This window comes from Daphnia magna, linkage group LG2, assembly GCF_020631705.1.
Source record: "Daphnia magna isolate NIES linkage group LG2, ASM2063170v1.1, whole genome shotgun sequence".
NCBI lineage: Eukaryota > Metazoa > Arthropoda > Branchiopoda > Diplostraca > Daphniidae > Daphnia > Daphnia magna.
The window spans coordinates 3,329,915-3,349,041 of record NC_059183.1 but is presented as its reverse complement, the minus strand read 5'-3'; the positions used below and the strand labels follow the sequence as shown (position 1 = coordinate 3,349,041).

The following is a 19,127-nucleotide window of genomic DNA, read 5'->3' as shown; positions in this document are numbered from 1 at the left end:
TCTGGTGAGAAAGTATGGTAGATCCAAAGGATGGTAGCTGTTTATATGTTTATATATAAATGACTCGACATAAAGCATTAGAAAATGCGCCTCTTTTTATACAACTTCGTTTTGTAGCCAATTTTATCTTCCAAAATGGGAAGATGATTCAGTGACCTATCCGAAACGGACCAAGTTTATTCTGCTACGGTTGATACAGTTGGGCTTAAGAAGGCCCCACGTGATTTTTCACGAAGAAAGAATCAGTTGCAAAAAATTAAATCAATAACCAAAACTTCAAGGAAGAATTCTCATTGGCCTACGAATCCTTTCCAAAATCCACATTCGTCAGCTTGAAAAATAGCAATAAATTGGACTTTAAATTTCTTGTTCTAGACGATGAGCTCATAATCTAGAAAAGACAAGATATCCCGTTAACCCGCACGATCCCTTTTCCTAAATTATTGAGCGTTTTGTACTTTTTCATTTTCTGAATGCGTAATTTGCTCCCCTGCCGGGAATGCGTAAGCATTAAGTTATTGTTTATTAAATATATTATTATTTTATTTTCCATCTCAAATTACAACTGTTACCAATCGAACCATGATTGGCGTGGTCGGTAGCACTAAATAAACCCTTCAATAAAACTAACTTAAGTAGGTTTTTACCAAGGGGGGGGGGGGCTTTAGGGTTTACCAAGTTTTTGCCTTATTTTATACTTATCCATTTCTTTTTCGTTACAACGAAAAGGATAACGATGCGATGCTAAGGAATGCGATTGAAGGAAGCAAATCGCAAGCCAATACTTATATATAGTATATATAGTACTTACGGAATTTGATGAAAAACAAGAACAAGGATTAGATAGTGGAACAATCTATGGTTGCTTTCTTTTCGGAAGCCAACTAATCAGGCTTCCAGATTTCTGGAAGCGCAATAAGCAATCTATTTGATGGTCTAATGCGCGATTGATAATTACGGTAATTTATTTCAAATGATAATTGATTTACACAAAAATCAATAGAAAGAAATATCACCACAGTATGTTACCATAGTCGAAAAGGGTTTTCGTCGGAATTTCCGGATTCAATAAAAGCCCTCTTCCTCCTCCTCTATTTTCCGATTTTTTATCTGGTCCTGGCTCTTGTAAAGATCGGCAATCTATAAAATAATACATTAGTAAAAGGTGAAAAGGCTAAATCATTTTTGTTACCTGTTCGGCTGATGTAGCATTCTCCGGATTCTTGTCCGGTCGTATTCTTATAAAACGAGGAAATCTCAAAGAAATTCCTTTAACAGGATCAATTATTCCGACTGCGGCTCTATGTACTGGCGAAATGGACAAGTCAGCGCATTTAATTTCCCACACTTGAACGGGTTCAAACCAATGATCGGGTGATAACGTTTGGTCAAACTGCACAGTAAGATATCAACATGATAAGATTATTGATTAGGTACACGACACGATTAATGTAGCACATTATCTGACCCGGTAGTAGGGTTTTGGCTTTTGAATTATGTGGTTTTTAAGAAAATCACTGTGGGTCTGAAAATCTTCATCACTAAATCCTGTACCAATCTGCTCAATAAAAGTCGGGACAGTCGTTTATAATATTATAAAATTTACGTAAGGAATATGTAGCAAAACTTTTCAAATTCTACAGAAGACATGCACTTACTTTACAAAGTGACTGGTAATCTTCATTATTTTCATCGTAGCATGCCAGTAAAAAGCCTCCGTAAAGACCAGTTCGTTTGCCTCTGCCTAAATATCCTCCAATTACGACAGCATCGATAGTATCACCAACTCCTTCCAAGTAGTCTTTCTTTAGTTTTAACCAATTTTTTGATCTCTTGGCTATCTCATATGTCGCGTCCTTAACCAAACCTTTAACCATCAGCCCTTCACAATTGCCTTCAATAAAGGAACAGTGTTTGAAAAATATATAAGCATTTCGGATTAGATAAAATTTAGTTGGCAGAGGCATGTAACAGTTTAAGATAGAGCATGTGATAGTACTATCCGCCAGAGCTAAATAAAATATCACCTTTCAACGATTCGTCCAAGAATTCTTCGATTTCCTCAATTGATTGAGGATCTCTGCTAGTTGCAAAATCAAACTGACCACCAACTCTATGAAAAGAATTCCAAAGCTTTTGTCGACGTTCTATTAGCGGCATTTCGACAAGGGACTCTCCGTTGATGAACAACAAATCAAATGCGAATACGCAAACCTGTAAATATTTTTTAATTGTGTTGCAAAATTTTTTAATTAACAAAAAGGCAACTGTTTGCAATGATGAACATAAAAATCTTACTTGAACTTTAATGTCTGCTTCTACAGCATCTTTTCGTTTTCTCGTTGAAAGAATTTGAAACGGAAGGATTGTTTTCTTCTCTGTATCCCAAGCTACAGCTTCAGAATCAATAATGGCAGATCGAACGGAAGCTGACGGAGCAATCCAAGACTGAAAGCGACTGATTATGTCGGGGTATTTTGAGGTGTTATTTTCTTGGTTCCTGCTGTAAATTCTGACTTCACCATTCTCGAGGAGGTGTATCTGCGCTCTTTCACCATCATATTTCCACTCACAGGTGAACTTGGTAGATTCAAACTTCTGTAGTACTTCCCCGACACCTCTTGTAGGACACGCCAACATGGGTTTTAATGGAACTCCTGGAGTTAGGGTACAATGCAGTGGGAGCGCTGCTATGCCTTCCCGTAAAAGAACCGGTATGATTCGATCGTAGCTAGGGCATTGGCTGCAAAATAAAATGAAAAAATAAAAAATAATAAAAAAAAAATTAAAAAAAAAAATAAAAAAATGAAATAAAACATTTTATAAAAAAAATAAAATAACCCACAAAACTGTGTCAATACTAAGTATACAGTAAATTGCGTCTTTTCAAAAGGAAACTTTTCATAATATCATAAATACTCGTAAAAAAAGAAAGAAGCCAGAAAACTAGACCAATAAAGGAAACACGGTAACGTGGCTTAATTTTCAACTTGAATAACGATGACTTGAACTTAAGGCAGAAATAGAAATAGGAGATAATAAAGAAAATACTTGCCAATATGCTGTCTTTAAAATGACTGCTGCAGTTTCTACTTTGGCTTTAATGGCTTCAGTGCTAAGCCCCTGAAAACAGTTCAGTTGGGTAGGCGGTGAAGGCTGATTTGGGGGAGTTGCGGAAGCTGCAAAAGCTAAAGCTTGAAGAAGAGACTGTTCAGCCAACCCAATTCGTAGCTTGCCAGCCAGCGATCGTGCTATGAAACGGGCTTCTAATTGCTTTGCAGCAACGAGTAACCCATGAATCTTATCTACTTTCTTCGTCTGGGAACTATTTCCTGTCATCACAGCTACTTCGGTCAGTTTAGTGAATACGCTATTCACTGTTAAAATAGCTGGCCTGCAAATGGAAGATTCACTAAATCAACTTGATAAAGATATAAAAGCTTTTCATTAAATACACAACCTGAACATTGAAAGAGTTCTTTGCGTGCTTTTTGATGCCTCTGCTACTAAACCCACATCTCCTTTAGCTGATACATCAGCTTTAACTTTGTCTGCTGTTCTTCCTGTAGCTTGTGCAATAGCTTTAATGATTATACCTTCACCTACTCCAAGCTCCAAGCCTGAAAACATTAAGTAAAGTTTTTTAGTTTCAACAACTAGTTAAAGGTTAAAAAAAAACCAACCAACCAATATATGCAGGTGCTAATTGATTTAAACATAAATAAACAGAGCACAACAAATCATTTGGTGACAAAAGAAAAACACTTCTGAAGTAGTTTGCCAAAATTTCAATCATTTTCAACCTGGAGCTAGTTTCTTCAATCTGGTGAATGAATAAATAAGTAGATAATTTTAAAATTTGGAATGGAATTTTGCTCATTTAATATTAAGTGAAGTTTCTCACAAGTTCCAGTGTTTTAGCTAAGGCCATGTATGGTACGTTTTCACCCATTTTCCATGTTGAATCTTTTAGAGGATGATAACTGTTCTTGCCAGGATTATAGTACTCGTGGTTCCCTAACTTGATTTCATCCTTTGAATCACTTGTATCTATATCAAATAACAAACATTAAGCAAATGAGAGTATCAACCTAATAAAAATACAATAACGTTGAAATTGGTTAAAATATCTTGTAGCATTCAAACCTTCTGTGCCTACTAGTAGAACACTTTTCTTATTTAACTTAGAGTCCTCCTTTTTCTTAAAAGATGTAGTACTATTGTCATTAGTAGATCCTGATAATTGGTTTGGTGATTTAAGTTTTGGTGTCATTTTTTTTCTTATAGTCCTTATTTCTGGTTCTGATTCATCACTGCTGCTTACAGCACATTTTCTCCTCCTAGATAACTTAATATTAAGAAAAAACAAAAAAATATTTCACACTCTGTGCCTTACTTATTTTTTCGAGAAACAGGAGCTTCATCATCACTTTCAAGTGCTTTTACTTTTTTGTTGGCTGTTTTGGCTGGACTGTCACTGGCAGAACTTTTAATCCCCCTAAACAATGGTACAGATGTGATTTTTTCATTAAAACATAAGCACTTTAAGGTGTGTAATCTGTGGAATGTGTGAAAAATCTTCTGGGTTGTATTATATTGCACGAGCTTGGAAAACATCATTATTCACGTCTACTCACGGCAACACAGATGCTTCATCAGTGCATCGCACTTCTTCGCTCTTTTCTTTTCCTTTAACGACTTCTGCAGAAGATGTTAAACGTGGTTTCGAAAAAAAAGATCTGAAAATTCGACAAGAATTAGACACATGAGTTGTACGTAACTGTTCTAGTTATTACGTTATTAGACGCTGTCCTTGTTGCTCCATTTCTTGTTTTTCTGTTGTGATAGATTTTGGCGCGTAAGCCATAGCCTTCTATAGGAACGGCCAGGAAGCTGGCTATCTCCCTGTAGAAAAAAAGTTTGTCATCCTCCCACCGACCCACAGCCGCCTCTGGCTCTTTGTCCCTAGCGACGCCCTAGCAACGAAAGCGTGTCCTTTCCGCTTTCCACATTTTCTTTCCCAATTTTTCCATTTTTCACTGGTTGAGAGCATGCTCAGCCATATCTTGTTCAAGGGTGCAAGGGTCAGTGCCGGTCAATGCATAGGTCAGGGATAATTATTAAGAATGAGGAAAAAGTGCTGTGTAATTAATTGTTTGAATAAAAATTACGGAAAAGGAGTTTTAAACCAAAAAGTGACTTACCACACTTTCCCAAAAGATGAAAACAGAATCGAAAAATGGATAAAACATTTACACAGCAGTGTCGAAAATGGATCTTCAGCATACAGCCTCCTAAAATTCAGTGATTACACTGTTATTAGTAGTGATCATTTCGAAGAAAACTGTTTTTCTTTTTCAGTTACTGGAAATACCAAAATATTGAAGAAATCTGCTGTTCCAACGTTGTTCAACAAGGTATAACATAAGCAGATTTTGCTTCAGTCGATAACATGATTATATATTTTTTTAAAGGTGGCAGTCATTCAGGCAAATGAACAGATTAATATGCCAAATAAAAGAATTCTGATGATGCACAACGGTAATGCTTCAACTCAACCAATTCACAGTTCTATCAATTCAACTCAAGACGCAGTAAGTTACATAGCCAAATTAGTTCACCGAATAAAGAACTAACTAACTACATTCCATTATTCTACAGGGCTTAACAATTTTTGACTTGGTTAATCGTGTTGCACCCATCAACCACGTTGTAAAGCAAGGAATAAAAATTATTGCTCCAACAACCGTTTCTATTAATGTTGAAGATTGGTGCATTCCGACTGACATTCCGCCTACAGCTGTAACATCTGTTGAAACGATGGAACAATCCTTGAATGTTGTGGTAAAATACTTTAGCTACAACAGATCCAATGGGCAGCCCAATTACATTCGTTTACCATTACAGAGTTCTCTTGAAAATGAGGTTACTGCGAAAGCTAGTTCATCCAAAAAGATTTACAGAAAGCAAAATGGAAGTCCTTTTACGGAAATAAGTTGCAACGTTACCAGTATATGATGAAAAAACTTCGCAAAATGGCAAGCAGTTTGCAAAAATCTGTGAATAAGATAACCACGTTAGTTGGCGAAGAGAATATTGAATTATTGAAAGAAGATCCGCGAATGAGAAAATGTATTACGTGTGTTAGAAAAATTATTGAACAAGAGGGAAATAAGAACTGTGATGCAAATGCCAAATCTTCCTTCTTATTCATTTTGGTAGTAGCCTGCGGGATTTAGTTTTTAGCGATCAAATTTTTTACTGAAAAAAGTCCGCCCTGTAACTGTAAGCGAGTTACTGCGCTTTTTTTCCTTAAAAAAAAAGTGTCGTAAACCAATAACTCCCGCAGGCTACCACCAATATGAATGAAAATTACACCTCTAACTCAACTTTTGACGCTGAATCGGAATATCAGGTCAGAATAAGCCTTAAATGAACACACGTTTGTGTAATTAACCGCGAACGAATTTTTATTTTCACGCACGCTACTAGGCGGCTGACAACCAAAATTAATGAAAATTACAATTCCGACTCAGATTTTTATGCTGAATCGAAATATCAATTCAGAATCAGCCTAATATGAACATACGCATGTGTAATTCACTGCGAACGAATTTTTTATTTTCACGCTCGCTACTAGGCGGCTGACAACCAAAATTAATGAAAATTACAATTCCGACTCAGATTTTTATGCTGAATCGAAATATCAATTCAGAATCAGCCTAATATGAACATACGCATGTGTAATTCACTGCGAACGAATTTTTTATTTTCACGCGCGCTACTAGGCGGCTGACAACCAAAATTAATGAAAATTACAATTCCGACTCAGATTTTTATGCTGAATCGAAATATCAATTCAGAATCAGCCTAATATGAACATACGCATGTGTAATTCACTGCGAAATAATTTTTATTTTCACGCACACTATTATGCGGCTGGCTAATAATTCAATGAAAAAACGCATAAAAAACTTTTATTTACTTGCATGCGGTAAACGACTTCCCAAGAAATACTTGATCGGAGCTAATGATTTTTCCCCCACAAATTTTACGTGATTGCGATGGGATTTGTACTTTTTATATTGGTGAATACGTACTTATATCTACGTGACTACGTTACTTATTTTGATTGAATTCTTCATTTATCAAAATATATTTTAATGGAGTTACAATGCATACATATCGTTTTGAACCCGCCACAGTTCTGATGGAATGAACTTCATCAATCATCATGGCGAAAAATCCTATGTTCATCACAAGTTAGTAAGACGGTAAATTGTTCAAAGATAGTTTTTCCTTCTTTATGCTCATCACAGTACATTGGGTCAACCTGGGGGAGGGGGTCAACTACTTATGTAGCGTTGAGACTAAAAATTGGCCAGGTCTGAACTAAACCAGCAATAAAACCTGAATTGACACTTTTGAACTGCTTTGTTTACCTTGTTTATATTGACAGTATGTTGTAGGACAGTGTGTTGTAGCCCTTCGCCACCACGAGCGCTACCGTGCCTACGGTCGTCGGGGCGAACCCTACCACTTTCTATTGTCCCCCAAAAAGCCGGTAGGGTTCGCCCCGACGACCGAGATCAAGTTGGCCTTCCCAGATTTCACGTAGTAACGAAATATCAAAACCGGTTCCATTACCCCGTTTCAAACCCCGATTGGAAAATCCGGCTACATACTCCGTTGACACCGTTTGCTTTCCCATTTGCCCTGAATTTTACCGTTGATTCATGATTCTTACCTAGAAATTTGAATATGGTTCAAATTCCGTAAAATATATTGTATGTATTTTTTAAAATTAGGATCCATTTAACCATCATATTTTAATATGGCGGTGCGACGGGGGCGTCATATCGATTACACCGGGTATTTTGTACCAACCCTAATTACTTGAAAGGTACTATCCGGGTAGTAACCGATTTGCCATATTTCGGGTAGGTCAGTGCGGTTTAACGGGTCTCAGGTAATCAGTGCCGAGCCCTACTTCCTCTGTTGGCCGTTAAGTTTTAGGTGCGTTAATTGCCAGTTAACCGGTTGCCGTAGCAAACCCATGTAGCTCCACGTTATGAACTCCTTCTACCAAGAGGCGGGACGCGGTCATTCCACGGTATTTTCCACGTTATAGCTGTATGCACTACGCGAAGATTCCCCGTGGCTCGGCTTACCATGGACTACTCTAACTTAAGGACGGGACTCATCGACAATTCCTATGTCGGCCATGTAATTTATTTTTTATTTTTTATTTAATTTAATTAAAAAAATAATTATTGACTTACCAAATTTCCCTATATTGAAAATTTACCCTTAACGAGATACTAATTATTTTCTATCAGAAAATAGGGAAATTGGGTGGGCTGCCGGTACCATCTGGGAGCCAAAAATCCTAACTCATTGCTTGTTTTCTTTCTACAATTTCAAGTTCAGTTGTCAATCAGCAAGATCATGCGATTTTAGTTGATAGATGGCACCCGACAATTTTGAGTTCAGTTGTCAATCAACAAGAACTTGCGATTTTTGGTTGATAGATGGCACCGGGGCCCGCCCTTTTCCCCTTCCTTCCAAAATTAAAATCGCAATATCTTCTTAAATGATACGTTTTATAAAGAAAAAATTTTGTGGTTAGAATTGCCTTTTAAAGCTGCATTTAATTGTCTATTTTTTATATTTTTTCGTGAAAATAGCCCACCCGACACCCTTTAACAAGGCGGGATAGGGAAAGAATCCCGTCCTTAAGTTAGAGTAGTCCATGGGCTTACGCCATAGCCTTCTATAGGAACGGCCAGGAAGCTGGCTATCTCCCTGTAGAAAAAAAGTTTGTCATCCTCCCACCGACCCACAGCCGCCTCTGGCTCTTTGTCCCTAGCGACGCCCTAGCAACGAAAGCGTGTCCTTTCCGCTTTCCACATTTTCTTTCCCAATTTTTCCATTTTTCACTGGTTGAGAGCATGCTCAGCCATATCTTGTTCAAGGGTGCAAGGGTCAGTGCCGGTCAATGCATAGGTCAGGGATAATTATTAAGAATGAGGAAAAAGTGCTGTGTAATTAATTGTTTGAATAAAAATTACGGAAAAGGAGTTTTAAACCAAAAAGTGACTTACCACACTTTCCCAAAAGATGAAAACAGAATCGAAAAATGGATAAAACATTTACACAGCAGTGTCGAAAATGGATCTTCAGCATACAGCCTCCTAAAATTCAGTGATTACACTGTTATTAGTAGTGATCATTTCGAAGAAAACTGTTTTTCTTTTTCAGTTACTGGAAATACCAAAATATTGAAGAAATCTGCTGTTCCAACGTTGTTCAACAAGGTATAACATAGTTAAGCAGATTTTGCTTCAGTCGATAACATGATTATATATTTTTTTAAAGGTGGCAGTCATTCAGGCAAATGAACAGATTAATATGCCAAATAAAAGAATTCTGATGATGCACAAAGGTAATGCTTCAACTCAACCAATTCACAGTTCTATCAATTCAACTCAAGATGCAGTAAGTTACATAGTCAAATTAGTTCACCGAATAAATAAGAAGGAAGATTTGGCATTTGCATCACAGTTCTTATTTCCCTCTTGTTCAATAATTTTTCTAACACACGTAATACATTTTCTCATTCGCGGATCTTCTTTCAATAATTCAATATTCTCTTCGCCAACTAACGTGGTTATCTTATTCACAGATTTTTGCAAACTGCTTGCCATTTTGCGAAGTTTTTTCATCATATACTGGTAACGTTGCAACTTATTTCCGTAAAAGGACTTCCATTTTGCTTTCTGTAAATCTTTTTGGATGAACTAGCTTTCGCAGTAACCTCATTTTCAAGAGAACTCTGTAATGGTAAACGAATGTAATTGGGCTGCCCATTGGATCTGTTGTAGCTAAAGTATTTTACCACAACATTCAAGGATTGTTCCATCGTTTCAACAGATGTTACAGCTGTAGGCGGAATGTCAGTCGGAATGCACCAATCTTCAACATTAATAGAAACGGTTGTTGGAGCAATAATTTTTATTCCTTGCTTTACAACGTGGTTGATGGGTGCAACACGATTAACCAAGTCAAAAATTGTTAAGCCCTGTAGAATAATGGAATGTAGTTAGTTAGTTCTTTATTCGGTGAACTAATTTGGCTATGTAACTTACTGCGTCTTGAGTTGAATTGATAGAACTGTGAATTGGTTGAGTTGAAGCATTACCGTTGTGCATCATCAGAATTCTTTTATTTGGCATATTAATCTGTTCATTTGCCTGAATGACTGCCACCTTTAAAAAAATATATAATCATGTTATCGACTGAAGCAAAATCTGCTTATGTTATACCTTGTTGAACAACGTTGGAACAGCAGATTTCTTCAATATTTTGGTATTTCCAGTAACTGAAAAAGAAAAACAGTTTTCTTCGAAATGATCACTACTAATAACAGTGTAATCACTGAATTTTAGGAGGCTGTATGCTGAAGATCCATTTTCGACACTGCTGTGTAAATGTTTTATCCATTTTTCGATTCTGTTTTCATCTTTTGGGAAAGTGTGGTAAGTCACTTTTTGGTTTAAAACTCCTTTTCCGTAATTTTTATTCAAACAATTAATTACACAGCACTTTTTCCTCATTCTTAATAATTATCCCTGACCTATGCATTGACCGGCACTGACCCTTGCACCCTTGAACAAGATATGGCTGAGCATGCTCTCAACCAGTGAAAAATGGAAAAATTGGGAAAGAAAATGTGGAAAGCGGAAAGGACACGCTTTCGTTGCTAGGGCGTCGCTAGGGACAAAGAGCCAGAGGCGGCTGTGGGTCGGTGGGAGGATGACAAACTTTTTTCTACAGGGAGATAGCCAGCTTCCTGGCCGTTCCTATAGAAGGCTATGGCTAAAGCCCATGGACTACTCTAACTTAAGGACGGGATTCTTTCCCTATCCCGCCTTGTTAAAGGGTGTCGGGTGGGCTATTTTCACGAAAAATATAAAAAAATAGACAATTAAATGCAGCTTTAAAAGGCAATTCTAACCACAAAATTTTTTCTTTATAAAACGTATCATTTAAGAAGATATTGCGATTTTAATTTTGGAAGGAAGGGGAAAAGGGCGGGCCCCGGTGCCATCTATCAACCAAAAATCGCAAGTTCTTGTTGATTGACAACTGAACTCAAAATTGTCGGGTGCCATCTATCAACTAAAATCGCATGATCTTGCTGATTGACAACTGAACTTGAAATTGTAGAAAGAAAACAAGCAATGAGTTAGGATTTTTGGCTCCCAGATGGTACCGGCAGCCCACCCAATTTCCCTATTTTCTGATAGAAAATAATTAGTATCTCGTTAAGGGTAAATTTTCAATATAGGGAAATTTGGTAAGTCAATAATTATTTTTTTTAATTAAATTAAATAAAAAATAAAAAATAAATTACATGGCCGACATAGGAATTGTCGATGAGTCCCGTCCTTAAGTTAGAGTAGTCCATGGTAAGCCGAGCCACGGGGAATCTTCGCGTAGTGCATACAGCTATAACGTGGAAAATACCGTGGAATGACCGCGTCCCGCCTCTTGGTAGAAGGAGTTCATAACGTGGAGCTACATGGGTTTGCTACGGCAACCGGTTAACTGGCAATTAACGCACCTAAAACTTAACGGCCAACAGAGGAAGTAGGGCTCGGCACTGATTACCTGAGACCCGTTAAACCGCACTGACCTACCCGAAATATGGCAAATCGGTTACTACCCGGATAGTACCTTTCAAGTAATTAGGGTTGGTACAAAATACCCGGTGTAATCGATATGACGCCCCCGTCGCACCGCCATATTAAAATATGATGGTTAAATGGATCCTAATTTTAAAAAATACATACAATATATTTTACGGAATTTGAACCATATTCAAATTTCTAGGTAAGAATCATGAATCAACGGTAAAATTCAGGGCAAATGGGAAAGCAAACGGTGTCAACGGAGTATGTAGCCGGATTTTCCAATCGGGGTTTGAAACGGGGTAATGGAACCGGTTTTGATATTTCGTTACTACGTGAAATCTGGGAAGGCCAACTTGATCTCGGTCGTCGGGGCGAACCCTACCGGCTTTTTGGGGGACAATAGAAAGTGGTAGGGTTCGCCCCGACGACCGTAGGCACGGTAGCGCTCGTGGTGGCGAAGGGCTACAACACACTGTCCTACAACATACTGTCAATATAAACAAGGTAAACAAAGCAGTTCAAAAGTGTCAATTCAGGTTTTATTGCTGGTTTAGTTCAGACCTGGCCAATTTTTAGTCTCAACGCTACATAAGTAGTTGACCCCCTCCCCCAGGTTGACCCAATGTACTGTGATGAGCATAAAGAAGGAAAAACTATCTTTGAACAATTTACCGTCTTACTAACTTGTGATGAACATAGGATTTTTCGCCATGATGATTGATGAAGTTCATTCCATCAGAACTGTGGCGGGTTCAAAACGATATGTATGCATTGTAACTCCATTAAAATATATTTTGATAAATGAAGAATTCAATCAAAATAAGTAACGTAGTCACGTAGATATAAGTACGTATTCACCAATATAAAAAGTACAAATCCCATCGCAATCACGTAAAATTTGTGGGGGAAAAATCATTAGCTCCGATCAAGTATTTCTTGGGAAGTCGTTTACCGCATGCAAGTAAATAAAAGTTTTTTATGCGTTTTTTCATTGAATTATTAGCCAGCCGCATAATAGTGTGCGTGAAAATAAAAATTATTTCGCAGTGAATTACACATGCGTATGTTCATATTAGGCTGATTCTGAATTGATATTTCGATTCAGCATAAAAATCTGAGTCGGAATTGTAATTTTCATTAATTTTGGTTGTCAGCCGCCTAGTAGCGCGCGTGAAAATAAAAAATTCGTTCGCAGTGAATTACACATGCGTATGTTCATATTAGGCTGATTCTGAATTGATATTTCGATTCAGCATAAAAATCTGAGTCGGAATTGTAATTTTCATTAATTTTGGTTGTCAGCCGCCTAGTAGCGTGCGTGAAAATAAAAATTCGTTCGCGGTTAATTACACAAACGTGTGTTCATTTAAGGCTTATTCTGACCTGATATTCCGATTCAGCGTCAAAAGTTGAGTTAGAGGTGTAATTTTCATTCATATTGGTGGTAGCCTGCGGGAGTTATTGGTTTACGACACTTTTTTTAAGGAAAAAAGCGCAGTAACTCGCTTACAGTTACAGGGCGGACTTTTTTCAGTAAAAAATTTGATCGCTAAAAACTAAATCCCGCAGGCTACTACCAAAATGAATGAAAATTACACCTCTAACTCAACTTTTGACGCTGAATCGGAATATCAGATCAGAATAAGCCTTAAATGAACACACGTTTGTGTAATTAACCGTGAACGAATTTTTATTTTCACGCACGCTACTATGCGGCTGAACCACTAACATTAATAAAAATTACACCTCTAACTCAACTTTTGACGCTGAATCGTAATATCATGTCAGATTAAGTCTGATATCAACATAGGCATGTATAATTAACTGCGAAATAATTTTATTTTCACGCGCACTCGGATAGGCCTATAAGGATGACGAATAATGTTAATGAAACAAATCAAAAACCTCATAATTATACTTTTATTCCCTTTCATCAATAGCTCCATTTCAAAAGTAGCCCTAATTACAGGATTAGCATAACTATATATAAGAGAGTTTTAAACGATCGATATTAATTGTTTCCTTCATTGTCCTCGTCAGCGTAGTCTTGATAATCGTTTGTCTCTTCGTCGCTGTAATCCTGGTAATCAGCAGTCTCCTCTTCGCTATCTTCTTCGTATGCTTCATTTTCCTCATCACCATCTTCTTGAATATTATCTAATAGAAGGTCTTCGATGCCATTTTCAATGTCGTAGGCGAACGTGTCTTCATCCAAAAAGTCGGATTCAACATCAGCCTGAATCTGTTTCCCTTTTCACTATAGAATATACAGGTAATTAAAAGTCTAATGAACAAAACATGTTACTTATCTAAACTACTAACATTGGTATTTTTTAACCAACGCAGTCCAAGCGACTACTGCAGCATGACATTCTGGTGTTTTCATTAACTCACCTGCAAGATTCCCATACCCACTGACGTCAGTGGACCATTCCTGTACATTTTGGGATGCAGACAGCGTAAAATGGTCCATTCCATTTTCGAAGGCTGTTTTAGATTGCTTTAAAATTGTGAAGTGTTAATATGTGTCAGAAATATGGTAGCTTTATACTTACAATGCTGTGAATGGATGTACGTCTGGAGCTGCAGGTTCCTTTGGACTTTTTAAAATCCAACCAAAGGGCTGGGCGGGTTGGATAACTGGGAATTTCAACAAGGCCTTGTGCAGTTCTTCTTCTTGCCTTTCTTTTTCCTCGATATTTCTCCTATAAGAAAAGAATTAAATTAAGTAACTTATAAGCATATACATCTTAAAAACATACCCTAATATCTTTAAAATAAGTTAAATCGTATCCTTTCCCAAACTCAAACTTTTCTGTTTCGGCTACATCATCGATGGGATTTCCCGTTTCTTCCTCAGATGGCACACTTGTCATTGTAATAATAATGAAAATGTAAGATTCTAATCTAAAACTACAACTACATAAAAGAATACTGAAAAGAAAAGATAACCAACAAAATTAATCCATTGCAGACTGCATGTAGCCTATTCGTGTTTATAATGTGTTGTAGCCCTTCGCCACCACGAGCGCTACCGTGCCTACGGTCGTCGGGGCGAACCCTACCACTTTCTATTGTCCCCCAAAAAGCCGGTAGGGTTCGCCCCGACGACCGAGATCAAGTTGGGGAAGGCCATAGACCAAGATCGGATGCTGAGTTGCCAAGGCTGAATTCCGACCTGCGGTATTTGTCCTCTCGGGCCCTATAGGAGGGAAATGAAAAATAATATATTTAATTAAGTTGTAGTTAGTTTTATTACAAAATCTTTTGGAATCGTGTACTATACCTCTGTGCTGATATAATACAAAAAATTTTATCTCCAAAAAAGCTGTTATTTTTCCAGAAAACTTTTTGAAAGGTACTTGTTTACAATGTACCGTAGCAGACGTAAAGTGATTTACTGTGACTAGTGACTGTAGTGTCAAACTGTTTTCGTTTTTTACGTCATGAGTAGTGTAGTTTGTGACGTCGGTAATGAGTTATTTGACACAATTAGTCTTTTTAAGTTATCTGATTATGCTAAAGGACTTATTCATAAGGAAAAAGAAATTTACTTAGAAAAACGTCTGCTTCTTGTTCTACAGTTGTAATACGGGGAGGGGGGGGGGGTGTTGTGGAAAGGTAAACAAGTATCTTTCAAAAAGTTTCCTGGAAAAATAACAGCTTTTTTGGAGATAAAATTTTTTGTATTATATCAGCACAGAGGTATTGTACACGATTCCAAAAGATTTTGTAATAAAACTAACTATAACTTAATTAAATATATTATTTTTCATTTCCCTCCTATAGGGCCCGAGAGGACAAATACCGCAGGTCGGAATTCAGCCTTGGCAACTCAGCATCCGATCTTGGTCTATGGGCAAAAGAACAGAAACGATATTTTTTTTATCATGATCGCGATCAAATCTTTTGAAAATGATTTGTTTGTTCGATGTTTCATCAAATCTTTTTACAATCATTTTTGTGAAACATATTTGGAATATCTTTTCCAGCTTCCAAATATATAAATTTTTTGTTTAAATGTATGAAATGTGCACCAAATAGAGCAGTAAAACATCCTACGTTGCACATTCTCCACAAATGCGAAAATCTCATTTGTGTCCAAGTTGGTGCGCAGCGGTCTTCTTATGGAGAAACCAACTTCTTCATGTTAAAAAATAAGTTTTCATAAATATAATTAAGATTTCCCCCCTTTTCTTCCTAGCAGTGGGTACCCTATTCATTTTTTCATTTCCCAATTTTTTTTTTCTAGCCCTAGTTCGATCTGGTTTATTTTTATTTAGCTATTGTTTGTGAATGGTTTGTTGTTCATCCCCTTGTAGCAGACGAATTTCTGGAAGCAAACGAAATTCTTCGGCTAAAAGAGACGAGCAACTTACAAACAAAAATAAAATAAAAATAAAGTAGATAGAACTGGAGCTAGAAAAAAATTGGGAAATGAAAAGAAGAATAGGGTACCCACTTCTAGGAAGAAAAGGGGGAAATCTAAATTATAGTTAAGAAAACTTAATTTTTAACGTGCAGAAGATGGTTTCTCCATAAGACGCTGCAGCCGCAGCAGACCAACTTGGACACAAATGAGATTTTCGCATTTGTGAAAAACGCGCAACGCAGGATGTTTTACTGCTCTATACATTAAATAAGGACGGTTAAGAATCGTTGCTGTCAAACAGTAACATTTCCAGAAATCACAAAGAACGACACGAGAAGGTATTTGTTTTTTTCATAACTTACATCTAGCGTAGCAAATTCTTAAACTGAATAATTTAGTATATTGAGTTAATATTTTCAAAAATATTTTTTTCCCATAAGAGAACTATAGAGTTGGCTAACGTCCGAAGTTGCCAGTTCGATGAAATTGTGAAAAAAAATGGGCACGAACTAGTAACAGTTCTTGCAGAGTAATAGAATACTGGTGTAGCCACGCTTATGGCGGGCCCTCCCATTGCCTTTTTGGCCTGAATGTCTTTCTGTCCCATAACGAAAGCGCCACAGCGGCTGTGTTGTGAACTTGTGATGTATTACGTTTTCGCTATGTTTTCGCTCATTTTCGTCGTCTGTACTTCAAAAAGTAAACAAAAAGAGGCTTAATTGATTAGTGTGAAAAAATGTATGTATAAACATATGGGTTGTTATAACAATAACAACCCTTAAAACTCAATTCATAGGTGGCAGTTACGGTTATAGGACACTTAAATCGATATCTTGCCTCATTTTCTCACAATCGATACGCGAAATTGGCAACAACTTTTGGGAAAAAATCCGAGAGGGGGGAGTTAACATGGCCGTGGCTACACCAGTATTCTATTACTCTGGTTCTTGCATGGCAGCTTACGGAGTTTCGCCCGTTGTAGTTTTAGTTTTAATTTTTTCCATTGAAATTATCTTCCGTTCCATTCATAATTGGATTACGAAATTCCTTCGTTATCAGGTAATCTTGTAATTTTTATTTGACCTCGATATAGACCAAGATCAGATGCTGAGTTGCCAAGGCTGAATTCCGACCTGGGGTATTTTTCCTCTCGGGCCTTATAGGAGGGAAATGAAAAATAATATATTTAATTAAGTTGTAGTTAGTTTTATTACAAAATCTTTTGGAATCGTGTACTATACCTCTGTGCTGATATAATACACAAAATTTTATCTCCAAAAAAGCTGTTATTTTTCCAGGAACTTTTTGAAAGGTACTTGTTTACAATGTACCGTAGCAGACGAGTGATTGACTGTGACTAGTGACTGTAGTGTCAAACTGTTTTCGTTTTTTATGTCATGAGTAGTGTAGTTTGTGATGTCAGTAATGAGTTATTTGACACAATTAGTCTTTTTAAGTTATCTGATTATGCTAAAGGATTTATTCATAAGGAAAAAGAAATTTACTTAGAAAAACGTCTGCTTCTTGTTCTACAGTTGTAATACGGGGAGGGGGTGTTGTGGAAAGGTAAACAAGTACCTTTCAAAAAGTTTCCTGGAAAAATAACAGCTTTTTTGGAGATAAAATTTTTTGTATTATATCAGCACAGAGGTATAGTACACGATTCCAAAAGATTTTGTAATAAAACTAACTACAACTTAATTAAATATATTATTTTTCATTTCCCTCCTATAGGGCCCGAGAGGAAAAATACCCCAGGTCGGAATTCAGCCTTGGCAACTCAGCATCCGATCTTGGTCTATAGACTGTACTTTATTTAATATTAATTTTTTTGTAGACGTGTTTACTTTCTGTAGCAGACAAATGGATGTTGTAGAGGAAACTGGCGGACTGATAAGGGAGCCCATAATAACAATCTGTGAATTAAGTGACTATGCACAGGGACTTGATGAATAAGACAAACGACAGTATGTAGAAAAACTAGTTAAATGTGAAATAGATGGCCCATTTTTTATTCCACAACAAATGTGGGTAGTGGAAGCCGTTGTTATCGAAAAACTGTGCCCTTCGTTATAATAATTAATTAATTAATTATAATGGGCAATCTATTTCACATTTAACTAGTTTTTCTACATACCTTTATGAATGGAATGGAAGATAATTTCAATGGAAAAAATTAAAACTAAAACTACAACGGGCGAAACTCCGTAAGCCGCCATGCAAGAACTGTTACTAGTTCGTGTCCATTTTTTTTTCACAATTTCATCGAACTGGCAACTTCGGACGTTAGCCAACTCTATTGCTAGCGCTCGACCCCGCGCCAATCGGTGAATTTTTTAGTCGATTGGGTGCGGGATGATCTTTATCGGTGCGATGATTTCAGTGAAGGTGCGGTGATATCGGTGATCGGGGCCTTCCCCGATTATCAATGAACAGTGATCGAAATTGGCAGTTGTCCTGCGGCCAACAAGAACAAAATGTGACCCTAGTCACGTTCTCGTTGGTCTATCAGAACGCAAGGTCACTGGTAACACTAACCCACATTGGCTGAAGCGGTGCTATCGGTGCAGCACCGATTATAGCACCGCTCCGCACCGAAAAAAGAAATCCCCGCACCGAACTTCCCCGATTCATTTTTATTGGTGAAGCTCAGCGGTGTCCCCGATTAGAATGTGATCGGGGCCGAGCCCTACCTATTGAAGGGTGTGGATAGCAGAATTCTTGTAGTTCGATAAGGTAGTAACTCGCCATGTTGTTTCAACCACACCACTTTTCCTCTCCCTTTTCAAAGGGAATTTTTAGAGTGAATTTTCTCCTAAGTAAATTACTGCACAATAAACTATGTGTGTTAATATTACACCTCAGGGGTCGTATTCCGAACGTCGACTTAGACTTGACTTGGACTTGACTTAGGCGTTTTTCCTACTTGACTTGAAAAAATTTTCAGACTTTAACCGAAGTTGAATTCCGAACCAAAAAATTTCAATTCAAGTAAGAAACTTGGACTTGAAAACTCAAAAGTCGAGCATTAAAACTAAGTTAAGTCTCTCGAATCTCAA

General features: G+C 37.2%; 5 protein-coding genes across 11 annotated transcripts; 2 read left to right on the top strand and 3 right to left on the bottom strand.

Annotated features, from left to right (window-relative positions):
- Positions 1 to 947: 947 nt before the first annotated feature.
- LOC116917654 (DNA ligase 1) lies at positions 948 to 10,935 on the bottom strand. 2 transcript variants are annotated; one of them, XM_045170312.1, is made up of 15 exons: positions 10,887 to 10,935; positions 4,797 to 4,865; positions 4,638 to 4,739; positions 4,397 to 4,498; positions 4,147 to 4,340; positions 3,905 to 4,050; positions 3,688 to 3,823; positions 3,461 to 3,620; positions 3,056 to 3,394; positions 2,299 to 2,743; positions 2,028 to 2,214; positions 1,659 to 1,894; positions 1,469 to 1,558; positions 1,193 to 1,393; positions 948 to 1,140 (listed from the first exon to the last, which is right to left on the bottom strand). In XM_045170312.1, the coding sequence occupies exons 2-15, from the start codon at positions 4,823 to 4,825 to the stop codon at positions 1,066 to 1,068; spliced, it is 2,442 nt and encodes an 813-aa protein (XP_045026247.1). In that variant the 5' UTR covers positions 4,826 to 4,865; positions 10,887 to 10,935; the 3' UTR covers positions 948 to 1,065. The 2 variants fall into 2 exon arrangements, with proteins under 2 accessions (XP_045026247.1, XP_032779095.2); XM_032923204.2 differs by lacking the exon at positions 10,887 to 10,935 and having other exon boundaries at positions 4,797 to 4,867.
- Positions 5,052 to 6,205, top strand: LOC116921832. Of its 2 annotated transcripts, XM_045170317.1 has the most exons (6): positions 5,052 to 5,107; positions 5,168 to 5,304; positions 5,362 to 5,417; positions 5,475 to 5,594; positions 5,662 to 5,844; positions 5,908 to 6,205. In XM_045170317.1, the coding sequence occupies exons 1-6, from the start codon at positions 5,052 to 5,054 to the stop codon at positions 6,016 to 6,018; spliced, it is 663 nt and encodes a 220-aa protein (XP_045026252.1). In that variant the 3' UTR covers positions 6,019 to 6,205. The 2 variants fall into 2 exon arrangements, with proteins under 2 accessions (XP_045026252.1, XP_045026251.1); XM_045170316.1 differs by having other exon boundaries at positions 5,168 to 5,417.
- LOC116934369 lies at positions 8,770 to 9,738 on the top strand. Of its 2 annotated transcripts, XM_045170319.1 has the most exons (4): positions 8,770 to 9,007; positions 9,068 to 9,204; positions 9,262 to 9,317; positions 9,379 to 9,738. In XM_045170319.1, exons 1-4 carry the CDS (start codon positions 8,952 to 8,954, stop codon positions 9,736 to 9,738), a joined length of 609 nt encoding a protein of 202 aa, XP_045026254.1. In that variant the 5' UTR covers positions 8,770 to 8,951. The 2 variants fall into 2 exon arrangements, with proteins under 2 accessions (XP_045026254.1, XP_045026253.1); XM_045170318.1 differs by having other exon boundaries at positions 9,068 to 9,317.
- Positions 9,698 to 10,817, bottom strand: LOC123470250. 2 transcript variants are annotated; one of them, XM_045170315.1, is made up of 6 exons: positions 10,636 to 10,817; positions 10,439 to 10,575; positions 10,326 to 10,381; positions 10,149 to 10,268; positions 9,899 to 10,081; positions 9,698 to 9,835 (listed from the first exon to the last, which is right to left on the bottom strand). In XM_045170315.1, the coding sequence occupies exons 1-6, from the start codon at positions 10,689 to 10,691 to the stop codon at positions 9,725 to 9,727; spliced, it is 663 nt and encodes a 220-aa protein (XP_045026250.1). In that variant the 5' UTR covers positions 10,692 to 10,817; the 3' UTR covers positions 9,698 to 9,724. The 2 variants fall into 2 exon arrangements, with proteins under 2 accessions (XP_045026250.1, XP_045026249.1); XM_045170314.1 differs by having other exon boundaries at positions 10,326 to 10,575.
- A 2,663-nt stretch (positions 10,936 to 13,598) lies between the features above and the next one.
- LOC123470249 lies at positions 13,599 to 14,616 on the bottom strand. 3 transcript variants are annotated; one of them, XM_045170309.1, is made up of 4 exons: positions 14,459 to 14,616; positions 14,252 to 14,401; positions 14,019 to 14,196; positions 13,599 to 13,953 (listed from the first exon to the last, which is right to left on the bottom strand). In XM_045170309.1, exons 1-4 carry the CDS (start codon positions 14,570 to 14,572, stop codon positions 13,928 to 13,930), a joined length of 468 nt encoding a protein of 155 aa, XP_045026244.1. In that variant the 5' UTR covers positions 14,573 to 14,616; the 3' UTR covers positions 13,599 to 13,927. The 3 variants fall into 3 exon arrangements, with proteins under 3 accessions (XP_045026244.1, XP_045026245.1, XP_045026246.1); XM_045170310.1 differs by having other exon boundaries at positions 14,091 to 14,196; XM_045170311.1 differs by having other exon boundaries at positions 14,091 to 14,183.
- Between the last annotated feature and the right edge of the window lie 4,511 nt (positions 14,617 to 19,127).